Raw genomic sequence first — 21,169 nt, 5'->3', positions numbered from 1 at the left:
TGCATGACAGATTTCTCCAGAATCAGGAGATGGGCCATGCTGATCTCTCTTTTGGCCCAGATACACAATTCATTAATCCTCATTGTTTCTACCAGACAAGCTATTTAATAGTCTTCCAGGAGCACTCACACATACACAAACAATCCGATTTCAAGTGTGTTAGAATGCAGCCATTTTGTAGGTTGCTGTTTCTTATAATTAAACTTATTTGTTTAGAGCAAACACAATTACGCAAATAGCCAAGAGATGGGATGATTGTTTACCTCAGAATCTGATCTGAGATGTTGTTTTGACTCTCTCTAATTAGTTAGTGATAAGCCAGTGCGAACACACTGCATACACGTGATGTTATCAGGCTGCGCTCATCACTAACACAAAGCCATGTTGTATAAGGGCGGTGTTATGATGAGATGGGTGTCCCAGGCCTATTGTATGGTAATGCGAGAGGGAGTGTGTGCCACTTTCTCCTCTTGGGCACCCCTCCCCCACCATACACCCACCATAAAACCCCTCCTTTCTGTCTGGCCTGAGCGGCTCAGCTGAGGGTTGATCCGATTGCCTCAGACCCTCTGGGATGATGGGTCCACACACACACACACACACACACACACACACACACACACACACACACACACACACACACACACACACACACACACACACACACACACACACACACACACACACACACACACACGCACACACACACACACACACACACACACACACAATTTAATCATAATTTTCTGCTTGATGTTGAAAGTTCTGGAATTTGTGAAGATGATTATGAATAAGCACACTGGGAAAGAGTGCAGCACAATAAAATTGTTTAGTTTTTAGATAGGATCTCATTCTAGTCTTTCACCAAATGCCTAGGATGTCAGTAGGCTATCTGTGATGTTCTTCTTGAAGGTAACACGTTAATTTCAGCCTGCCAGCAAGCTGGCTGATGGTAGAATTCACTTGTGGATGTTCAACATCCTGAAGCCCTTTTGCAGCAAGACCAAACATAATTTTGATCCCTACCCACTCAAACAAATGTAGACACTTTTAAAAAAAACCTGGTTGCCAGGTCTTGGATATCTGTTCACCACAGAAAATGCATGACTGGATGAGGGTGCTCTGCCAAATCAAAGAAACCTTGGCCTCAGATCCACTCTGTGAATGGTTGAGACTGTATTCAGCTGATGCCAAACAAACCAAGCTATGGTAATTGATGCCAATGGGCTTATTGTTAACATACCGTAGAAGTAGCCTGAGATTATATTTATTTAAGAGGTCACGCTGAACTGAATATGTGCACACTGTGGCAGAAATTGAATTATAGCTTGTTTAAAGGGTGGGGGGCTACTGGTTAAATGCTCCTGCCAGGCCGTATTACAGTGTAAGTGTCTTTGTGTATTACTGTGTGAATCTCCAGGAGTCGCCCTTAAAACCGTATTAACCGCATTACAAAGCTTCTGAGCAGGTCAAAAAACACATTAACAGCAAAAAACATTCGGTCACGTTTGCCCTTCCATTCATACTATTTTTCTTTGTTTTTCAGTTTTGTTTTGTTTCTTTTCACCAATTTACACTTATATCACTTTATTTTTCTCTTCGTCCCATTCTCACTCAGTAAAAGAGTTTAACAAGTCCAGGCATTTGTTATTTTCCTTTTTTTGCGTGCTGATCTGACACTGCTTTTGTAGAAGCTGATCATCATGGAATACTTGACGGTTAGTCTAACCCTAAAACCCAGAGCCAGAGCTTCATTTCCTGAGTTTCCTTACTTTTATTCTCTACTAGTAACCCTTGAGCTTTCTCTCTCTCTCTCTTTCTCTTTGTGTGTGATGTGTCAGATTCTCCATTGTCCCAGTGATTTTGTTGACGTACAGTAAGTGGGTCATTGCACTGAAGCAGAATTTGCTTGGGTTGGCATGGTAACGTCACGGGTCGATTAAACCCGCACACGAGTCAGTTCAGAAATCTGCGGGATGCTAAATGCTAACATGCACTACATGGCCCAACTTATATGGATGTCCACTTTTAATTAACATGTTGAGCTATTTCAGTTGCACTTACTACTTTTTTCCTCATACCTGTGAACAAAGCAAGTCCCATAAAGAAATGACTTACTGACAGCAAGCCAAGCCGTCACCCATTGACTTCACTGATTGTCTTGTGTTGTAATGAGAGCAAATCCCTGCAGTCATGTTCCAACATCAAGTGGAAAGCCTTCTCAGAAGGCTCTGAAAGCTGTTATAGTAGGAATGGATGGACTAACTGCCTATTAAAGCCCATGGTTTTTAAATTGAATATTTAATAAGCACTTCTGGCCATTTAGTTTAAAATTGTAATTAAATGTGGTAGGTAAAAATAAAACTCAAGTCAGTAAACAAGATAATATCTTGTAATCACACACTAATCTACCCATCTATTCCATTTCTGTTTGATTCTAGAATATAGTAGTTTCATTTTATTTATACTGAGACGTTTTCTATGCTTTGTTATTTAACTCCCTTCATAAGTGCCTCAAGCTTTCACATGAGTTGGATTGGAGTCCTAATGGTGTTAATGGGAGAAGCTGCTTTGTATTTGAATTAACCACCTGCTTAGCACTTTACGCTTACTCCTGCTCTTTTCTGTCCCTCCTAGAGCTAACCATTAGACAATTTTGACCCTTTGACCTCATTGGGCAGTGGGCTGGAGGGCATAATCCTCTCACTACTGTTTGACAAGAGCCGGGCAGATGGAGCAAATGAATGAGAGGGATATGGATCAGGGGGTTGAGTCGATAGGGAGTCCCTTTCTTGTTGTACAGTGGAAGTGGGACATTTCTTATTAAGCCCTTTTTGGAAATTGGTCAGTCACTTAAGTCCAGGCCTGTTATGGGTAACACTTCATTTCGATAGTCCACTTTAGACATTCTACCAACTATAAGTAACTGTTCAACTACATGTCAACTACATGTAACTCTCATTAATTTGCAACTACATGTTAACTAGCAGTTGTTAGAGTATTAGTAGAATTCTGCTTAATATCTGCTAACTCTTTATTGTGATGGTCCCCCAACAGACATTATACTGACTGTAAGCAAATATGTCAACTATATGTTGACTACGTCAACTACTTATAGTCAGTATATGGTCTGTTGGGGTAACATAAAGTGACAGTCTAAAGACAGTCTACTAATACTCTAATGAAAGTTAGTTGACGTAGTTGCAAAGATACTTAGTAGAATGTCTTAACTTGACTAGTGAAATAAAGTGTTACCCTGTTGGTTTTTTGGTCTGTGTTTACCTACATTACTAATATTATAACTATTTAAAATGAATTTTCTATTTTAATATATATTTTTAAAAATGTAATTTATTTCTGTAATGGCAAAGTTGAATCTTTAGCAGTTTTTATCCCAGTTTTCAGTGTCACATCACATGATTCTTTAGAAATAATGTTGTGCTCAAGTAACATTTCTTGTTATTATCAATTTTGAAAACAGTTGCTTAATATTTTTTTGTGGAAACCATGATATATTTTTAAAGGGTTATTTGATAAATAGAAAGTTCAAAATAACATTTATTTAAAATTGAAGTCTTTTACAACATTATAAATAAATTGATTACATTTGATCAATTTAATACATCATTGCTGAATAAAATTATTAATTTATTCAAAAAAACGTTTTAATGGTAGTGTATGTATATTTTAAATTATATTAATCACATTTTGATTTATATTTAGTATATTTAATTAATTTCTGTAAACACATTAGCTGGCACAAAAACAGTAAGGTTTTCGATTAAGGTAAAAATATTAAACTTTAAAAGAATAATTTACTTACTCTAAATAAAACTAATAAAACAAGAAACAACATTTAACTTATATTTCACTACAACAAAGGAGCAGTAAATATACTGTATGTGTTTTAGCTGCCTGAATTACATGAACTCTCTGAACAGATTCACTAAGCGAATCTGACTTCTCAATACTTGTTGGGAAAAAGTGGTTTGCTAATAGATTATTTTGAGATACTGTCAAGCTATTAGAAAAGGTCAATAGCATCACTGTTATTAGTTGGTTTCCCCTCCCAATACAAATGCATCACGAAAAAAGAAATGTTTATTTTTATTCAGTGGAAATCCACTTTGTACACTGAAAGAGTAAATCAGTGTCCTTAGAATGCATCAATGTCCTATGCCAGCTGAAATGGACACACAGTCCAGTGATGCTCCAATGTCTACAAGATCTTCTTGATTCTCTCTTCATCACTGTCTGTCTGTCACCCTTCTGTCTGATGTGCCCTTTTCTCTTTGGGATGTCAGGAGACCTAATAGACAGCTCTTGCACGGTGTGCATCAATAGACACTCTTCATTTACAGAAGACAAGTAAGAAACAGACAAAGAGAAAAAAGGGAAATACAGAGAGAAATGGAGGGGGCTTGTAGTGGGAGAGTTAAATTATTGATAGTGATGGCAGGCCCCTCTCTGCTTCGCGCTGCACTGCTTCTGAATAATGGATGAAGCCTTCTGCATGTGCACGGGCTCACTAACCCATTTGTCTTGCCACTGTAACGTATGCTTATCTGAGCCCATTGGTGGGAAAACGAAATGCTGAACACTAAACAATCAACATATGGTCACTGTATGACAGGAACAGGCCAGTGATTAAAGTGCATCCGAGGGACTGCTGACAGTTCTAAACAATGGGGCTCACCTTTCGGCGATATTCTAAGTTTAGTCTTTGGGAATTTGCAAGCAATTAGGAGCAGATTGTTTGGTTTATAGCACACAATTAATGGGCAGAACAGATGAGTCTGCTTATAGAATATTCATCTGTCCAAAAATTGGCAAATAAAAGCAATCAGGAAATTATAACAAGAACACATTTGCATCCATTGCAGACAGTAATACAGTAGCTCTATAATCAAGAGACAGGCCAATTATTTAACAAGTGTTTATTGTTGGTGCGTTTATCTTTGGATTGTTGGAGATGTTTTGGAAAGAAGTCTCTTATGAACACCATGAAGACTGCATTTATTTCCATATAAAATACTTCATCCTGTACCTATGTATCCTGTGCAAAAAAGAGGAATTATGTTAATGAATTGCAGTTAGAGGTGGGTGATGTGACCAGAATCTTATATCATGATATGAGTAATTATTTTTAACGATAACGATATATATCACGATATAGTTATTTTTGCTTTAAATAAGGTTTTTATAATATCAAAAAATAGAACAAAGACACAAATTAAATAAACCTGTAAACTTAAGAATATAAGAAATACTACATAAATTGTATAAAGTAATCGAATTTATATATATAAAAAAAAAACACTGCATAGTTTTCACTGTGTAAATTAAATAAACAATTATTCTTCTTAAACTTACAAATGTGATTCAGTCAAGAGCAGTGAGAGATTTTCTCTCTTTTTTGTTGTTTGATTAGCATTAATAACGGTAGCAGGTAAATTTGGATGCTGTCACTTTAAGACCAACTTCATGGATCCAATATAGGCTACTCATGTGTTTTCTTTCTCAACTGTTTACGTTCACTTAGGGCATAAATGACTGTGTTTACTTGCAAATCCATGGTCATTTTGACACATAAGTATGTATATTTAACCGTTCAAGCCCAATTAGTTGGCAAAAAGCACTCAGTTCAGTTCTCACGCGTTTTCATGAGCGCGCATCTCTCAGACAGCGCTGAGAAAAAGTATCTCTGACAGCAGGCGCATATAGTCAAAAACATTAGTCTTTCGCTGCTTACTGCACTTCAACAGCTTAAAATAACTTTTTTTAAACCGCAATAATAAGCTTTCGTGACCACTTAGCACAGCAACTGCGTAACTGTGAGCGTAACTGTGATAGAGACGTAAGTCCAAAATCTCTACCGGTTGAAACATTTACTGGTTAATCGTGTCTACCGGTATATCGCCCACCCCTAATTGCTGTGATCAACTCTGCATGGGTTTTAAGTTTATTATTTTTATGACAAAAATAAGAACACTCTACTGCACACTGTTGACTTTACTCTTTTATTTTATTCAAAGCGAACAACACGTTTCGCATATAGCTCCTCAGGTTCGTCTCATCTTCAGGAACCTGAGGACGCTATATGCAAAATGCGTTGTTCGCTTTGAATAAAATAAAAGAGTAAAGTCAACAGTGTGCGGTAGAGTGTTCTTATTTTTGTCATTTAAATCCGTTCCTTCCATCTACCTGCACCTACCAGGCTGTGCATGGACCTTGGTTTGAATTGGAATATTTATTATTTTTATTTTTATTTCAGATGGGAATTTATATTTTTGGGGTGAATAATAATTTTGTCCATGACACACTGAATCATGCAGAACTGTGTCTCTTGAGGCCGAGTTTAGTGCAGCCCCTTGATGCTGCCTGAGTCGCACTGATGCCTGTGCGTCTGACAGCTGGCAGTATTGCGTTGCCTCAACGACTGATTATCTGGAGTGAATGAGAGGAAAGAAGGGCAGAGAGGAAAGAGGGGGTAATAAAGCAAACGTTCATACATTATGAAGCTCATTGACCCCCAAAGCATGTAGCCACCAATTTACTTAGCACTCAATTTGGAAATTGGTAGAGTCTTGTCTTAGTTTGAGGTTTGGTCCTGGTTTATGGCTTTATATCTGAGCACTCAGTCTCTGTAAAATGTTGTCTACTGTTTGTCAAGTACTCCTTTGAAACTCATTTACAGGTCATAAAATTCAGTATCTGTCATAATGTCTGTAATAAATGCAATTATAGCAAGTCCATCGAGGCACAGACCGTTCATAAATTTTGCAAGAGCTGCTCTTATACAGTGCAGTTCAGTCACTGACACAACAAGAGCTTGTTAAATATATTTCACTAATTCATTTAATCTCAGAGGGTGGCTCTATTCAACCTTCCCTTCTGGAGCCGTCCAATTAACGACCTTGGTGTGAGAATAAGAAGTGCACAAAGCAATCAACACAAAGACTGCTTGCTAATTCGCAGGTTTTAATGAAGGCCTGCCACTTTTAGATGCAATGCCTGTCAATCCCAGGAGAATTATGGAGCATGCTCTTGGTCTGCCCACCGGCGTCACTGTAGTGCCTTCATCCTCTTTAGTGAAGCTTTCACATTGTATCAATAACAGATTTCTTTTTTATATGAAGGTCACGTTATAATATATATATATATATATATATATATATATATATATATATATATATATATATATATATATATATATATATATATATATATATATATACATATTATACATTAAATGCTATTTGCAAAAAGTGATAGATGCTATTTATACTTTGTGCAAATAGTGTCAGATACTATTCAGTGTATTGTAGTGCATTATAAATCAGTATCCAATAATGACAATTGAGTTAAATTATTATATTCATTAAAATCATTAAATGCCATTCTTATTACTGCCTTACTGCCATACATATCCATGCCACAGCTCTTGTTATTAGTGGGATTCCTTTTGTAATTTTTCTCTGGCTCAATCAGACAGTGGTGGGCAGAGTTAGTGTAAATAGTCAACAAGGAGGGCGATTTGCACTTAGTGTAAATAGACAGTCTGAAATATGAATTATTACAATTATAATGCAAGGCAGTTATAATTTAAATGTTAATTTAATGTAAATTAATATAAACAGAGTGCAACGAACAAAAATATTTTATTTTTATATTATTTTATTATTTTCAAAAATTGCCATGAGTTGAGATGTCATACTTGAAATAAAATTTATGATGTGATGAAAAGAAAAAAAAGGTGAATATCTTGTGAACAGATTATTTTTCTTGTTATTCCCAACCAAGCTGTGCGATTTGTAATTCTGAAAATATGAATGTATTGACTATTGACCACTATTTTGGTACAAAATTTAAAACAATGGTAACTATGAATTTGTGCCTAAACACCCATGTACAATACTGTATGTTTACTAAAGATTACCACTATATATCTCTAGAATTAAACTCTTAGGTTTAGCATTACATTTACATCGAATTGTAACTATAGAACAAAATATAGACAATTATCTTCTGTTTATTTATTCTCTAGCTCAATATGTGCCTGGTTACACAGCATTAGTTACATTTGCATTTTATATCTTATTATTCATTGACAAAGTTTCTCCATAAATCATTTAAGAAGTGGCAATTAAAAATAAGCCTGTGGGCTATAAGCACAAATCATATCACACATGTGCAGCCTTTTTTTTTCTTTTTTTTTTTTTTTTAAATGGGAAATTAATTCATATGAATCCAATTTACAAACATTACATAAACATGAAGAGTCTGTATTCTGATTCATGACCCACGAGAGCTCTAGGTAATTGGAAAGATGTTCAATGTAACATGCCCTGTTATTTTTCAGTCAATTTTTCCGTCATTTACATTTACGCATTTGGCAGACACTTTTATCCAAAGCGACTTACATTGCATTTCAAGGTACACTTTTACATTCTTATCAGTTCTTGCTTTCCCTGGGAATCGAACCCATGACCCGTGTTAATAATGCTAAAATAAGAGTGACTAGATGTATAAATGAAAGCAAGTGGCATCAGGTTCCTTTATGTAGAGAGCAGCACAGCCTGGGTATAAGTGCTAAAGGAATATCCCAGAGTCTTTTAAGCATTCCTAGAGGCCTCTATGGATTTAACTGTCAGCTGATACAGTCCAAATCTTAAGCTTTTTCAACACCAACAGTAGTGATTAGTATTTCACCCATTTGCATATTAATCAAACACATTAAACATTATATGGTACCTGATTGCATTGTTACCCATTTACATAGAATTAATAGTGTTTACTAGTAGATACTCGTTCAAGTCAAAGGAGTCATGCCCCTTGTCCGTGACATCATAAATGCCTCCCCCTGGGTCGCCCTGTGTGCTTGATTTAATAGTAATGGAGCAATGGAGAGACTTAACAGGGGATAAACACTGCCTGGTCCCTGATGTCTTTTGAGTGGGGTTTCATATTTCAGATATTTGTGGTTGGCAAAGAGCTCACTATCTATCGGACATGCGCACACAGCAGTGGAGTGAAATTTGAGGGTTATAGGAACACCCCTCACACCAAGCAAGGATTGCAGCAAGAGCAAATGCATTTTAATAGCTGATGGGTCAATAAAGTGACGGTCTATTTTTTATTTTTTTTTGTTCTACCCATTTATTTATATAGTTCATACATACAATGACTTGTACAGACCTCTTTTATGATAAGCATGTTTTGATTTTCTGAATTAAATTGAATTCTGAATGAAGAAAACCTGAAACACTGATGAAACGGATGAAACACTGAGATTTCCTTGAAAACCACTCACGTCATGTACGTCAAATTTCGTCAGCACATACAGCACGCAAAGCCGATCATACCCGCGAAAACATTTCTTGTTTACGTCGTGCCGTTTTTGAGTTAAAGCCGCAAAGCTGTTTTTGAGTGCTGTAAGTGAATTCTTTCGTGCGGTACTTTTTTTTGACTGACAAGTTGGATTTATTGTTTCATGTGCAATTGTAATGATAATACGGAAGGTGTATTATTACTGCAACACACCCTTAAGTGTGCAGTATCTGAGTTTTTTAGTTTAAGGGCAAAAGAGGTTTAAATGACAGGAGGCGCTGTCGGGACGGTTGAAACAAGTGTTTAAACCGTCCCGACCGCGCGTCCTGCACGTTAAACCTGGTCATAGCCTATACTGTTCATAGATTCATATACTGTTTCTAGACTTGTGTTTCTTTTAATGCAAATTAATTTTCAATTACAAAACACATGCTATCTCTGTAATAATCATCAATTGCCCAATCTTCAGTCTTCAATAAATTTAATTTATCGTCTTCTGGTTGACCTCGTTTTCTTCATAATAACAGGCTATTCAACTAGCAAACACTCAATATGACTCAAGGAAGAAATGTAAGAAAATTAATTGTAAACGGATTTGTCTATCTTCGTAAAAAAATAGCCTTTTAGAAAGATTACAAAATGCGCATAGGCTTATCGCCGATTGTTTATTGGGCGACAGAACAAAAAAGGTTAATATGAACCTTTAAATTAAAATAAATTACGAAATATGTTTGTAACAATATGTACATAAGTTACTTGTCAGGTATTGTTCACAAAAATCAGCATTAGATGAATAGTTGCCATTTAAACTGTTATGTTTCATCCGTCCCACCCCTGTTTCAATCGTCCTGCACAGGCGGGAAGATTGAAACAAAGCACAACTCCCGTTCAAAGTCAAATTTTACTTAAATCATTCTGTATTTGTACCGAATAACACATGATTCTAAGAGAACACATATGTGAGATGTTAATTACAAAAAAATTAAAAATCTATCTGTAACCTTATCTTAGAAAACGACATTTATCTGAAAAGTGTTTCAACTGTCCCGGCTCTCCCCTATTATTGTTGTATGTGGAGTTGTAATCTCTTACCAAGCTGGTGTTTCAGTTCTGTGTGGCTAATTAAATAGTTATTGTTGTCTATTCATCAAGACTGGTAATGCCTCTCCAAAAGAGCAAATTGTCTGAAAAATTCATATTGAACACAATGCAGTCTGTCAAACACATACACACAGCTTGAAGTAAAAAATAAATCATGATTATGGGAGATAAAATCCATGTTCTTTGTTGAGTGGCTCATATGAACAAAATAGATCTGCATGATGATCCTGGAGTTCCCATTTATACAGATGTGATGCATCAGCTCCTCCCTCTCTCTCTCTCTCTCTCTCTCTCTCTCTCTCTCTCTCTCTCTCTCTCTCTCTCTCTCTCTCTCTCTCTCTCTCTCTCTCTCTCTCTCTCTCTCTCTCTCTCTCTCTGGTTGGTCTGCGGTCGTTCAACATGCCATTAGCTGCATGCTGGGGAGCTGCTTCACATTCTGGTCAGGCTGGCAGCCGGCTGCGGCGAACGGAGCCTTTCAGAGTCCTGCATCTGCGGAGCTGTTTTGTTCAATATTTGAGTGAGGGAGAGGGTGTTGTAATACACTACTACATTAGAAACAACTGTTTATTTAAACCTAATATTTTGTGAATTAAAGAAGGGGAGAGGTGGATTATGATCTGTCCTGTGCATCAGTGGCAGGAGTTGGAGCGGCTCAAGACAATTTGTTATACTATATTGTGGTGTTCCAAGATAATTATTTAATAAATAGTATGCAAACTCTTCAAAATACATAAAATGCTAAATTTAAGGATTCACATTTAAAAACCTTTTGCAATACTAATTTAAACAGCATGATTCAGGTGATTTTGAGGTATTTAATGAGCAAAAAAAAAAAAAAAAAAACGTAGTTTTTACTTAAGACCACATGAAATAGTGGAATTTTGTGGCTTTTTATTCAGTAGTTTTCTATATGCTAGTGTAGTTCTAAAAGATGACACAATTATTGTCCCTTATGATCCCTTCAGTATGAACCAACAAATCATCTGGAATGAAAATGTAGTGTATTATGGTTCCATCATTTTTCCTCGTCATCTTTGATGGCCGTTCTTATGTGCTTTTGATGTTTGAGTTGCTCTTCCATTATATTCCATTTCCATGTAAAAAAGTAATGTAATAGGATAATGAAAGGGTTTAGTCTAGACATTTTTTTAGGGCATAGTATTGTTTTCCAATGAATAACAATGGGGCAGATATACTTTTTCGCCTCAGAAGCTTTGGTGTGTTCAATTCCTACTCCCACATTGAGAATATAATTCCAAAATGCCTTCTCTCCATTTGGAAGGTTGTCTGAAGGTACAGGATGCTTTTCTAAGTCCAGTGTGACCATGCAAGATGTAGAAAGAAGCGACTCTAAATAATCTTTCACATCCACCCTGTTGTTATCCTGGTAGATGTGGCGCATTCATTGCTCTGCAGTGAATTAAATACATTGGACAAAGAGGAAATGAGACGAGTGTTCCAGTTGTAAATCTACATTACTCCAGCAGTGCTACATGGATGAAACAACTTGTCATCTGAAATGGAAGTGTGGTGTCTATTTTTGGGTTACATCATTTTTCCTCATCAGCTTTGATGGCCTTAATGTGCTTTTGAGGTTTGGGCTGCTCCTCTTTTTCATTCCATTTAAAAGGAGTTTAATTTGTTTGTATGCCAATTAAATGTTTGGATATTACATTTAATTTTTAGTCTAAATATATTGCTCCATTTTAAATATGAAATCAGTTTGAGATAATATTTGAAACCAACTGAAATCTCACATATGCAAAAACATATTTATATATATTTTTATTTTATTAAATATTTAATAACTAAGTGATGTAATTTGATGATGATACACAAAAATAAATAAAAATAATAATAATTGAACTCTGTCAGCTGGTTGAAATCCATGTGCAGTTGGTCTAAACATAAGAAAGTCTGTATGAGGAAAGAAAGGAGATTACCATTGTAATGGTCTCTGATTCTGATCTTCTGGACCAGTGGACAAGGAGACAGATAGTTGTATTTGCTGACATACTACCAAGCAGGAAGCAATTCATCTGTGTGAGAGATGCTTACCACCTCTCTCAGCCTTAATGTAGTCAATATAGGGTGCTTGTCTTCTTCCATTAGTGTTTCAAGTGCCTGCCAATTATACCACATCTGTTTTAGAGCTTCATTTATTATTTGTGATGTAGTTGTAATGATTTTTTTTTTTGTGTGTGTGTGTGACTCGCTCAAATACAATTTAGTTAAAATCAAACCATTTAGTCTTTTTTTAACCAATTTATCAGGATCATAGTTTTATTACTTTCATGATTTCACTAGTCAGAAAAGTCATTATACAGCAAAAGAGAGACATAAATTAAGCTTAAAATAACCACAGGCCTATGTTTCCCACCAGTTTACTATGGTTGCAAACCATTTTACAATCTATAATTTGGTAACGCACACTGAGCAGCAAACCTTGCTTCACGGTGAGGCACAATCACATTGTTTCATTCTTATAACTGAGTGCACTTTTAATTGCAGAGAATAGACTTCCCTCCTGAGAGCATCTATTACGATGAAAACACTCTCCACTGTTTTTGAATGTGAAAGAACAGTGAAAGAATCAAACATCCACCGAGAGGGTTTTTAATAAAGAGGCAGATTCAAGGACAGAGAGATGGATTTAGACTTTTTTGAATTATCATTTCTAAAAAGCAGTATTCTTACCTAAGCAAACATTATAGATTTCTTACTGGCACATATGGCGTGATAGGGGTGCACTTGATGAGGCAGGTTTAGGCTTGAGTTTTCCACTGACAGTCTGAGTATTGATCTCATGTCTCATCCCACTGAGATCAAAGAACAGACTTTGGCTCCCTCATTAATCTGTTTCAGCTCTCTCAAGACTGACTGCATCTTAAGGACACCACAGGGATGTCAGTTTGGTGCTGTTTATTGGCATGATAAATAAGTAAGGTGTCACTCTACTTCACTCCCAGATATCACAGTCAATCTCCCTAAATTGAGGGGCATTCAAATTTACACACACCTGGAATTAGGGATCCAAGCATTAGCGAAAATGCAAAGACATTAAGTCTTAATGGCATGTAGACTTTTCTGCTGACTCTACACTGAAAAAAAAAAATATGTGGCACTACATCAGGGATGCTGATGATCTTGTGTACATTACTGTAGGTATATTATAAATATAGTTTGTACTTATATAGTTCGCATAGTTGTTCTACCCAAGATGATTATATATACAGAAAAGTATATAACTGCTAATATATGGTATTTCATTTAGCTATAGTTTAGACCACAAAGGTGTTCAAATAATTCAAACTTGCAATATAGGGACACATCAAATGTTGTCCTGCTCAAAATGTATTTAATTACAGGTACAATACCTTCAAAGGTTTGGGGTTGGTAATAATTTTGAATGATTTTGAAAGAAGTCTCTTATGCTTGCCATGGCTATACAGTGAAAACAGTAATATTATGAAATATTATTACAGTTTAAAATATTTTTCCATTTTAGTATATTTTAAAATGTCATTTATTCCCGTGATGACAGGAGTCTTTATTGTCTTTAGTGTCACATGATCCTTCAGAAATCATTCGGATATGCTGATTTATTATTATTATTATTATTATTATTATTATTATCAATGATGAAAACAGTTGTGCTGTTTAATATTTTTGTGTAAACTGTGTTACTTTTTTTCAGGATTATTTGGATTATAACAGAATTTTCAAAAGAACAGCATTTATTTAAAATATTTTTGTTACATTTTTTGTAAATGTCTTTACTGTCTCATTGATCAGTTTAAAGTCTAATTACTGAATTAAATAATTAATTTCATAAAAAAAATCTTACTGATCTATTCACAGACTGCAGACTTTAGTGTTCTTAAAACATTTAATAATTAATAACAGTAATAATAATAATGATTTGTTACATTTATACAGCGCTTTTCTCTGCACTAATAGCGTTTTACATAGAAGTTAAAATTGTATTTATTTTAATTCTGTTGATCTGATTGAATTCATGTTTAAACAGAAAACAAAAGTCATACTATACAAGAATCAACACATACGAAAAGTTTGAGCACTGATTGAAATTCCAGTATACTGTACTAATGCATGGTGTGATTAATACATAAACATTGTTAATTGTTTTAATCTGTGCATAACTCAGGTCCATATACAGGATTACATAAAGAATGTTTTGATGCAGTAACGCTTGCCTGCTCTCCAGGGCATTTATACTGTGTTCAGAGCTGCAGGCTCTTCTCAAGGTGTAGTGGAGGTGCAAGTCTGTTTCCCCTGTAACAGCTGGGTCACTGCTGCAAAAAACACATTCTCTACACTCCTGTAAACGGCAGGTTCTGTAGCACAGCTACAAGGAGTGAGGAGAATGCAGACACAATGCTATTGCACCAATAGCTGCTTGGCTACAAGGCGCTCAGTGAGAAGATGGGATGTAAGCTCAAAAACCGTGAGCATTCAGCTTCAGGGCTTAAGAGGTTGTGCTGTGAAATATTTAGCCTGCTTGACTTACTGAGTTCAACAATAAGGACTCTATTTTTCTTCTAAGGTTTACTGTACATGATAGTGAACATCCTCTGAAGACCTGATCTACTATGCTTTCCTGTACTGGTGGGTTTTGTTTAAGATGGCCCCTTAATTCATTGCTGTGTCACGCTGTGGAATAGCCGCCACTGGTGCCATTCTCGACTTGCAATATTTCAATCAATAGTGGTTGCGTGCTGTTGAATTGTGTCCATGAATCTTTCAGCTGTGGCAGTTATGATTGGTTAGAGAGTGACAGTAGACTTCCTGCCCTGTGACATGTGTGGGAATGGATGTTCTCTTTGACTGTGAAAATAGAATTTGCTTTGCACTTTCATCTGGTGAAACTGTTACCCCTCTGAGATGGGTAATGGACCAATGGGACTCTAATTTATCATTTTCATTTGTTGTACATAAACCGTCCTGCTTTGAATTGATGTAGTCTTTGGTGTGTTCAATTCCTACTCCCACATTGAGAATATAATTCCAAAATGCCTTCTCTCCATTTGGAAGGTTGGCTGAAGGTACAGGATGCTTTTCTAAGTCCAGTGTGACCATGCAAGATGTAGAAAGAAGCGACTCTAAATAAGCGACTCTCGGTTTATGTCTTTGAACTATCTTAGACTTTATATAATGATTAGGGGCGTTAAGATTTTTTAAAAAATGTTTTTTGAAATGAGTCTCTTATGCTCATCAAGTTTGCATTTAAAAATATAGTAAAAACAATAATATTGTGAAATGTTATTACAAGTTAAAATAATTGTTTTCTATTATGTTGATATTTAAAATGTATTGTTTATCTGTGATGGAAAAGCAGAATTAAAATATAATAATGTAATATTTTTGTAGAAACACATTGATACTTTTTTTTTGATGAATATAAAGTTCAAAAGTACAGCATTTATTTGAAATTATTTTCTTTTTCGTAAAAGTCTTTGCTGTCACTTTTGATCAATTTAAAGCATCCTTGTTTTAATGTATTACTTTCTTTAAAAACAACAGTCTCTTGATTTATTCAAACAAATTAAAAACGACTTTTTACACTGTATTTCAACTTAAATTACATTAAACTGACTTAAAAAATGAGTTAACATTTTGATGAGTTAAAGCAATGTAAAAACATATGTTGTCATAACTTATTGATCATATGAATACATTTAAATACTTTCACTCAACAAGATACCTTGTTGAATACATTTTTGACACATTCCCTGTACTTGATTCTAATTTCTCTTGCACTTCTACATATTTATCAACAGCATTGCCCTATATGGGTGGTAAAGCATCGCTATTGGTTGTCATACACTACTGCTCTTATAGCAGTTATGGACTGACATTCCCTCTTGTTCCCAGGGTGTTCTGAATGCTGCCTCAAATGTCTGAGTGGGATACCCTACGCCTCTCTGATCGCGACCATCCTGCTGTATGCCGGGGTGGCACTCTTCTGTGGCTGTGGTCATGAGGCTCTCTCTGGGACCGTCACCATCCTGCAGACCTACTTTGATGTTGTCCGGTCGCCTGTTGATGCCCTGGACGTCTTCACCATGTGAGTGCCACAGTTCCAAAGTCATAATAAAAAAGAACATTGCCGCCTGTTGAGCCCAATTTCGGTGACATTTTTTAGTTGCACCCTACTTTTCAAATGCACATGAATTCAATTCAGTTTCTTTCACCAGTGCTCCTCAATAATTGCTTGTCTATTGCAAATAACCCAAGCTCATGAATTAACATTTTACTTCATATGACATATTACTTCATGCATGTCCTGATTTTGCCGAGTTCGACGTGTACATATTCTACAACATATATACAACATATTTTGTTGATCCTGGAACAACATTCTGGTCTGAAAATTTTGTCCTAACCATATCCCTACCCCTTCACCTAACCCTACCCATAAATTATCCCCAAAATCAGAGGCAAATTACATGTAAATAGATATAACATCTAATATAACAAAGATGTTGATCCAGGAACATGTTGTACTTGGTGAAATCTGGTTGTGCTTGTCTATTTGTGGTTTATTGGTTAACTCTACCATTAAAAAAACAGACTTGTTGCATACACATTATTCAAGTTTGTTCAACAGCGACAATACAGACTAATTAAATCTAGAGCGAGTAAAGAAAATAGCTTGTTTTCCCACACTCATATTTCTAAAGAACAGTGACACACGCACAAACTTTTGCCAAGCCTGATTTTTCTGAGCTACCATGTTAGGTTTTGGAATCTGTCCCAGTCAGAGAATTAGGCGTTCTGAAATCACACCAGATCAACCGAGCACACCTGCTCACCGGAACTCCACTGGTGGGAAGGAGAGCAGGATGGAAGGAGAGAACAAGGGAAAGGAGTGGGTGGAGGAAGGAATAATGGTGTGGAGCGGCATTTCTTCAGCCATTTTATTTTATTTTTTCTGAGTAAGGCTTTGGAATAAGTAAATCAGACAGTTATATGTTTGTTTTTAATTGAGTTTAATGTATACAGACGTACTCTGCCACCATTGTGCCCCCTATTGTCATTGAATTACCGTTGTATGCTAGATAAGCACTGACACTCTTTTCATTAAAAGTCACTAATTATTTATCGTTTTGATTCCTCAGGATTGACATCTTTAAGTATGTGATCTATGGAGTGGCAGCAGCCTTTTTCGTCTATGGTATTCTACTGATGGTGGAGGGATTTTTCACCACTGGGGCCATCCGGGACCTTTACGGGGACTTTAAGATCACCACCTGCGGGCGCTGTGTCAGTGCTTGGGTAAGATCAACCACCCAAACAACTACTGTAATGTATGATGAGCAAAACATTGATCTTGAAACTGTGATTTTCTAAATTATAAGTAAAAAAAAAAAAAAAAAAACTTTCACACTAAAAGAAAGCACATGCTTCAGGTTAAATGAGGCAAATCAAAGCATATTATTGTATAATAGAAAAGAAGGGTTGTTACTGAATTAGAAAAAATAAATCTGATATAAATCTGATTCGAATAACAGAAAACTTTCAGATGGCTCATAAGGTCACCGCTATATTATGCATCCCTAATTTAATGAGTTACAAATATGGTGTGAAAATGGTGTAATCAAGGAGCATATATGTCTCTTTCTTTCTTCTTCAGTTCATCATGCTTACTTATATCTTCATGTTGGCTTGGCTGGGAGTTACAGCCTTCACCGCTCTGCCAGTCTTCATGTATTTCAACATCTGGAACACCTGTCAGAACAACACTGTGGTGTACAATACTAATCTTTGCTTCGACCTGCGTCAGTTTGGTGCGTAGCTCATTTCAACACTATTAGATGAGACATGTTTCCTGTAATTTCCTGTAATATGCTGGTGTCAACTAAATACTTAGCCAGCGAAATAAAATATGGATCTATGGATTGCTGATATTTTCCAGTCACATTCAAGTGCTTCTGGATCACTATGTGAATAAGTTAGCAGTGAATCCCAAGTCTAGCTGGCTGTAGGACTGTAACTGTCTGAGATGACTTCAAACAACCTTTATCAATCAGGTTTATGTTTTTGTGTTGCAGTTTATTTATGTTTTAGTGCAGAAGCTACTGAATGTGTCAGGCTACATGCATTATCCAGACTTCCAAGGGCAGAGAATATTGAAAAATAACTCAACAGAATGCATATAAAAACAGTATTATGATATCATTAAACACTCTTTTTACACATTACAGAAATCCATTGTATACCAATACTGCTGGGATTACCATTATGACATTTAATTGTAATACAGCCATTCATTAACAGGATTGCAACATCAATGACAGTTATTTTCTAGTTAAATCACCACTATAGCTGTGGTGTATCCCATCGGTCATCATGATTTTGCCAAGACATGTTCCTGCAACGACATTCCAGTCCGAAAATTTAGTCCTGACCCTATCCTTACCTTAAACCTAACCCTATCCATAACTTATCCCTAAAATCAGAGGAAAATGATTGGTGAATTACACCAATGTAGAAGCACCTGACCCTGGTTTGTAAGCCTAAACTTGACATAAGCCTAAACTTGACATAAGCCTAAACTTGTCCCTCAAATCTGATTGGTTGATTGGAATGTTGTTCCAGGATTAACAAAGATGTTGATCCAGTTATACTTCATAGTTATAGTTCATGACGTAATGAAACCCATTATGGAAAAGTTAAAAATGACCCAACCATGACTTAGCACAATTTAGCCAAATCTAATCGTCATTTATGTGTTTTTTGCATTTTTAATAAGCACATATCAACTCCCTAATAGTCTGATGTTAACACAACTCACTTAATTTGAATTGCAGGAATTGTGTCCATTGGTGAGGAGAAAAAACTGTGCACTGCTTCTGAGAACTTCATCAAGATGTGTGAATCTAATGAGGTCAGTTGGCAGTTCTTTATCCTGACCGATGACCTTCATCTTCATATAAATTCAATCCGCCATTACAGTCAGTGAACTATGGCATAAAAGAAGGGTGGGGAGTGAGAGAGATAATATGAATAAATTGTAAATAATAAATTGTCTTTCCGTGCTTTTAAGTCTGAAGACACAGTGCAGCGGGGATTCCTCCATATAAATATATAATTGTTAAATAATATTAAAATTTATTAGCAAGATTGCGCAGCTCCTTTTATGGACTGTGCCACAAGTTACAGTATATGGGAGTGGATGCCATGTTTTCACAATATTATTAGAGATTACAGGCATTTATCAGATCTGTTTAAAGGTCAGTGTTGACATGTGCTGCTCTGGAAAAATGAAGTTGAAAATAAAATGAATGTGCATAGTAAAGATGTCATAGATTGAGGTTATCATTTTAAATTGTTTTAGAGATCTAGATTTATCTGCACTTTGCTGGTGTAGACTTTTTTTACAGTTAATTACAGTTAAAGAAACGGCAAGTAACACATTGAATTAAACATTACATTTTGACAGAAAGACTGAAATAGTATTTTCCTGTAAAATGCATTCCAATAAACTTTGTTTTATTTACAACTTCGAAAAATATTTTTTACAGTGTTCATGGTAATTGTTCAGAAAACCATCCACGTTTTCTCCTCTTCAGAGTCTTTTTTTTGTCTCTTTCTTCAGCTGGATCTGACGTTCCACTTGTTCGTCTGCGCACTTGCGGGGGCTGGAGCAGCCGTTATTGCCATGGTGAGCTTTTCCACTGCTTTCTTTCTAACTAGCTTTTTATCTTTCTTTGTTACTCCGTTTCTGCATTGTATAAATTCCCATTGAATCTACATTTCCTTTCAGGGGCAATAAAATTCAATATAGATTGATTCTTGAGTTTCACTAATTCGTTGACTCCAGTGACACCTGTGAGACGCTTAATATGAAATCTAAGCAAGTATGTTATAGAAACCAGGCACTTGTTTAGAATCATGAAAGAATGTGTGGGTCTGTCTAAAATGCAATAGACATTCAAGGCCTCTTGTAAAATAGTGAGTGAGCAAAGAGAGAAGGAGACAGAAAGAGAGGGAGAGAAACGCTCATCATTGAAAATGCAGGAGGTGTTGTTGCCATGGAAACAGAAGAGGAGAGGGAAGGAAGGAGAGAAGCTTGTTTGGAACAGCGATAAGTGATTGTGAGACACCATTTTCTGCCCATTGGTTTGAACCTTAGAAAGCCATTTTCATTAGTTAATAATATAAGGGCTTATGTAGAAGGTAAATCGAATAGCATCAAATTTATTTGAGGCAGACTGTCAATACACTGTGTCTACCTTAGTGTTTTGCCAAGTACTGTGCTTTTGTCTTCTGCCTAAGCTTATCTGAAAAGCACAATGCATTTGTTTTCTGGAAAGGTAACAGTCTGGCCTCATTTATATGAGTTAATTGCATTCCACATGGTTTGCAAATGAGAAAACAGCTTGGACATTAAGTACTTAGAAACAAAGAGTCTACAGAATTGGATCATAATTTGTGCTCTTTTGATTATATAATTACATCATACCTTTCAGAGAATATTGCTGCATACTCGCAGCTTGCTGATTTGTGCAGCAATGATGCCACCCATTGGTGTATGGAGGAATTCAGCTAAGTTATATTCGGAGTGGCATTGCATTTGTGGCATTGCAACGCAACTGCAGGAGCCATTTTTGTTCTGAAAATGCATTAATTATACCACAATTTTCGAAACCATACACATTTAAAGGGATAGTTCAGTTTGAAATTCTGGCATCATTTATTCACCCTGTTCCAA

At 36.0% G+C, this 21,169-nt stretch overlaps 1 protein-coding gene across 4 annotated transcripts in view; it reads left to right on the top strand.

Moving 5' to 3' along the window:
- The window catches only part of gpm6ab (glycoprotein M6Ab), a 67,272-nt gene that overhangs the window by 42,649 nt on the left and 3,454 nt on the right, over nt 1–21,169 (top strand). For all 4 annotated transcript variants that reach the window (XM_081361590.1, XM_081361589.1, XM_081361592.1 and 1 more), the window contains exons 2-6: nt 16,327–16,519; nt 17,574–17,730; nt 18,089–18,242; nt 19,266–19,342; nt 20,054–20,119. In XM_081361590.1, the coding sequence (XP_081217716.1) occupies nt 16,327–16,519; nt 17,574–17,730; nt 18,089–18,242; nt 19,266–19,342; nt 20,054–20,119 (647 nt within the window). The remainder of the gene's footprint in view (nt 1–16,326; nt 16,520–17,573; nt 17,731–18,088; nt 18,243–19,265; nt 19,343–20,053; nt 20,120–21,169) is intronic.

Source organism: Scardinius erythrophthalmus (genome assembly GCF_964197995.2).
Source record: "Scardinius erythrophthalmus genome assembly, chromosome: 3".
Lineage (NCBI taxonomy): Eukaryota > Metazoa > Chordata > Actinopteri > Cypriniformes > Leuciscidae > Scardinius > Scardinius erythrophthalmus.
The sequence above is the reverse complement of the archived record's forward strand: the minus strand, read 5'-3'. Positions and strand labels throughout refer to the sequence as shown.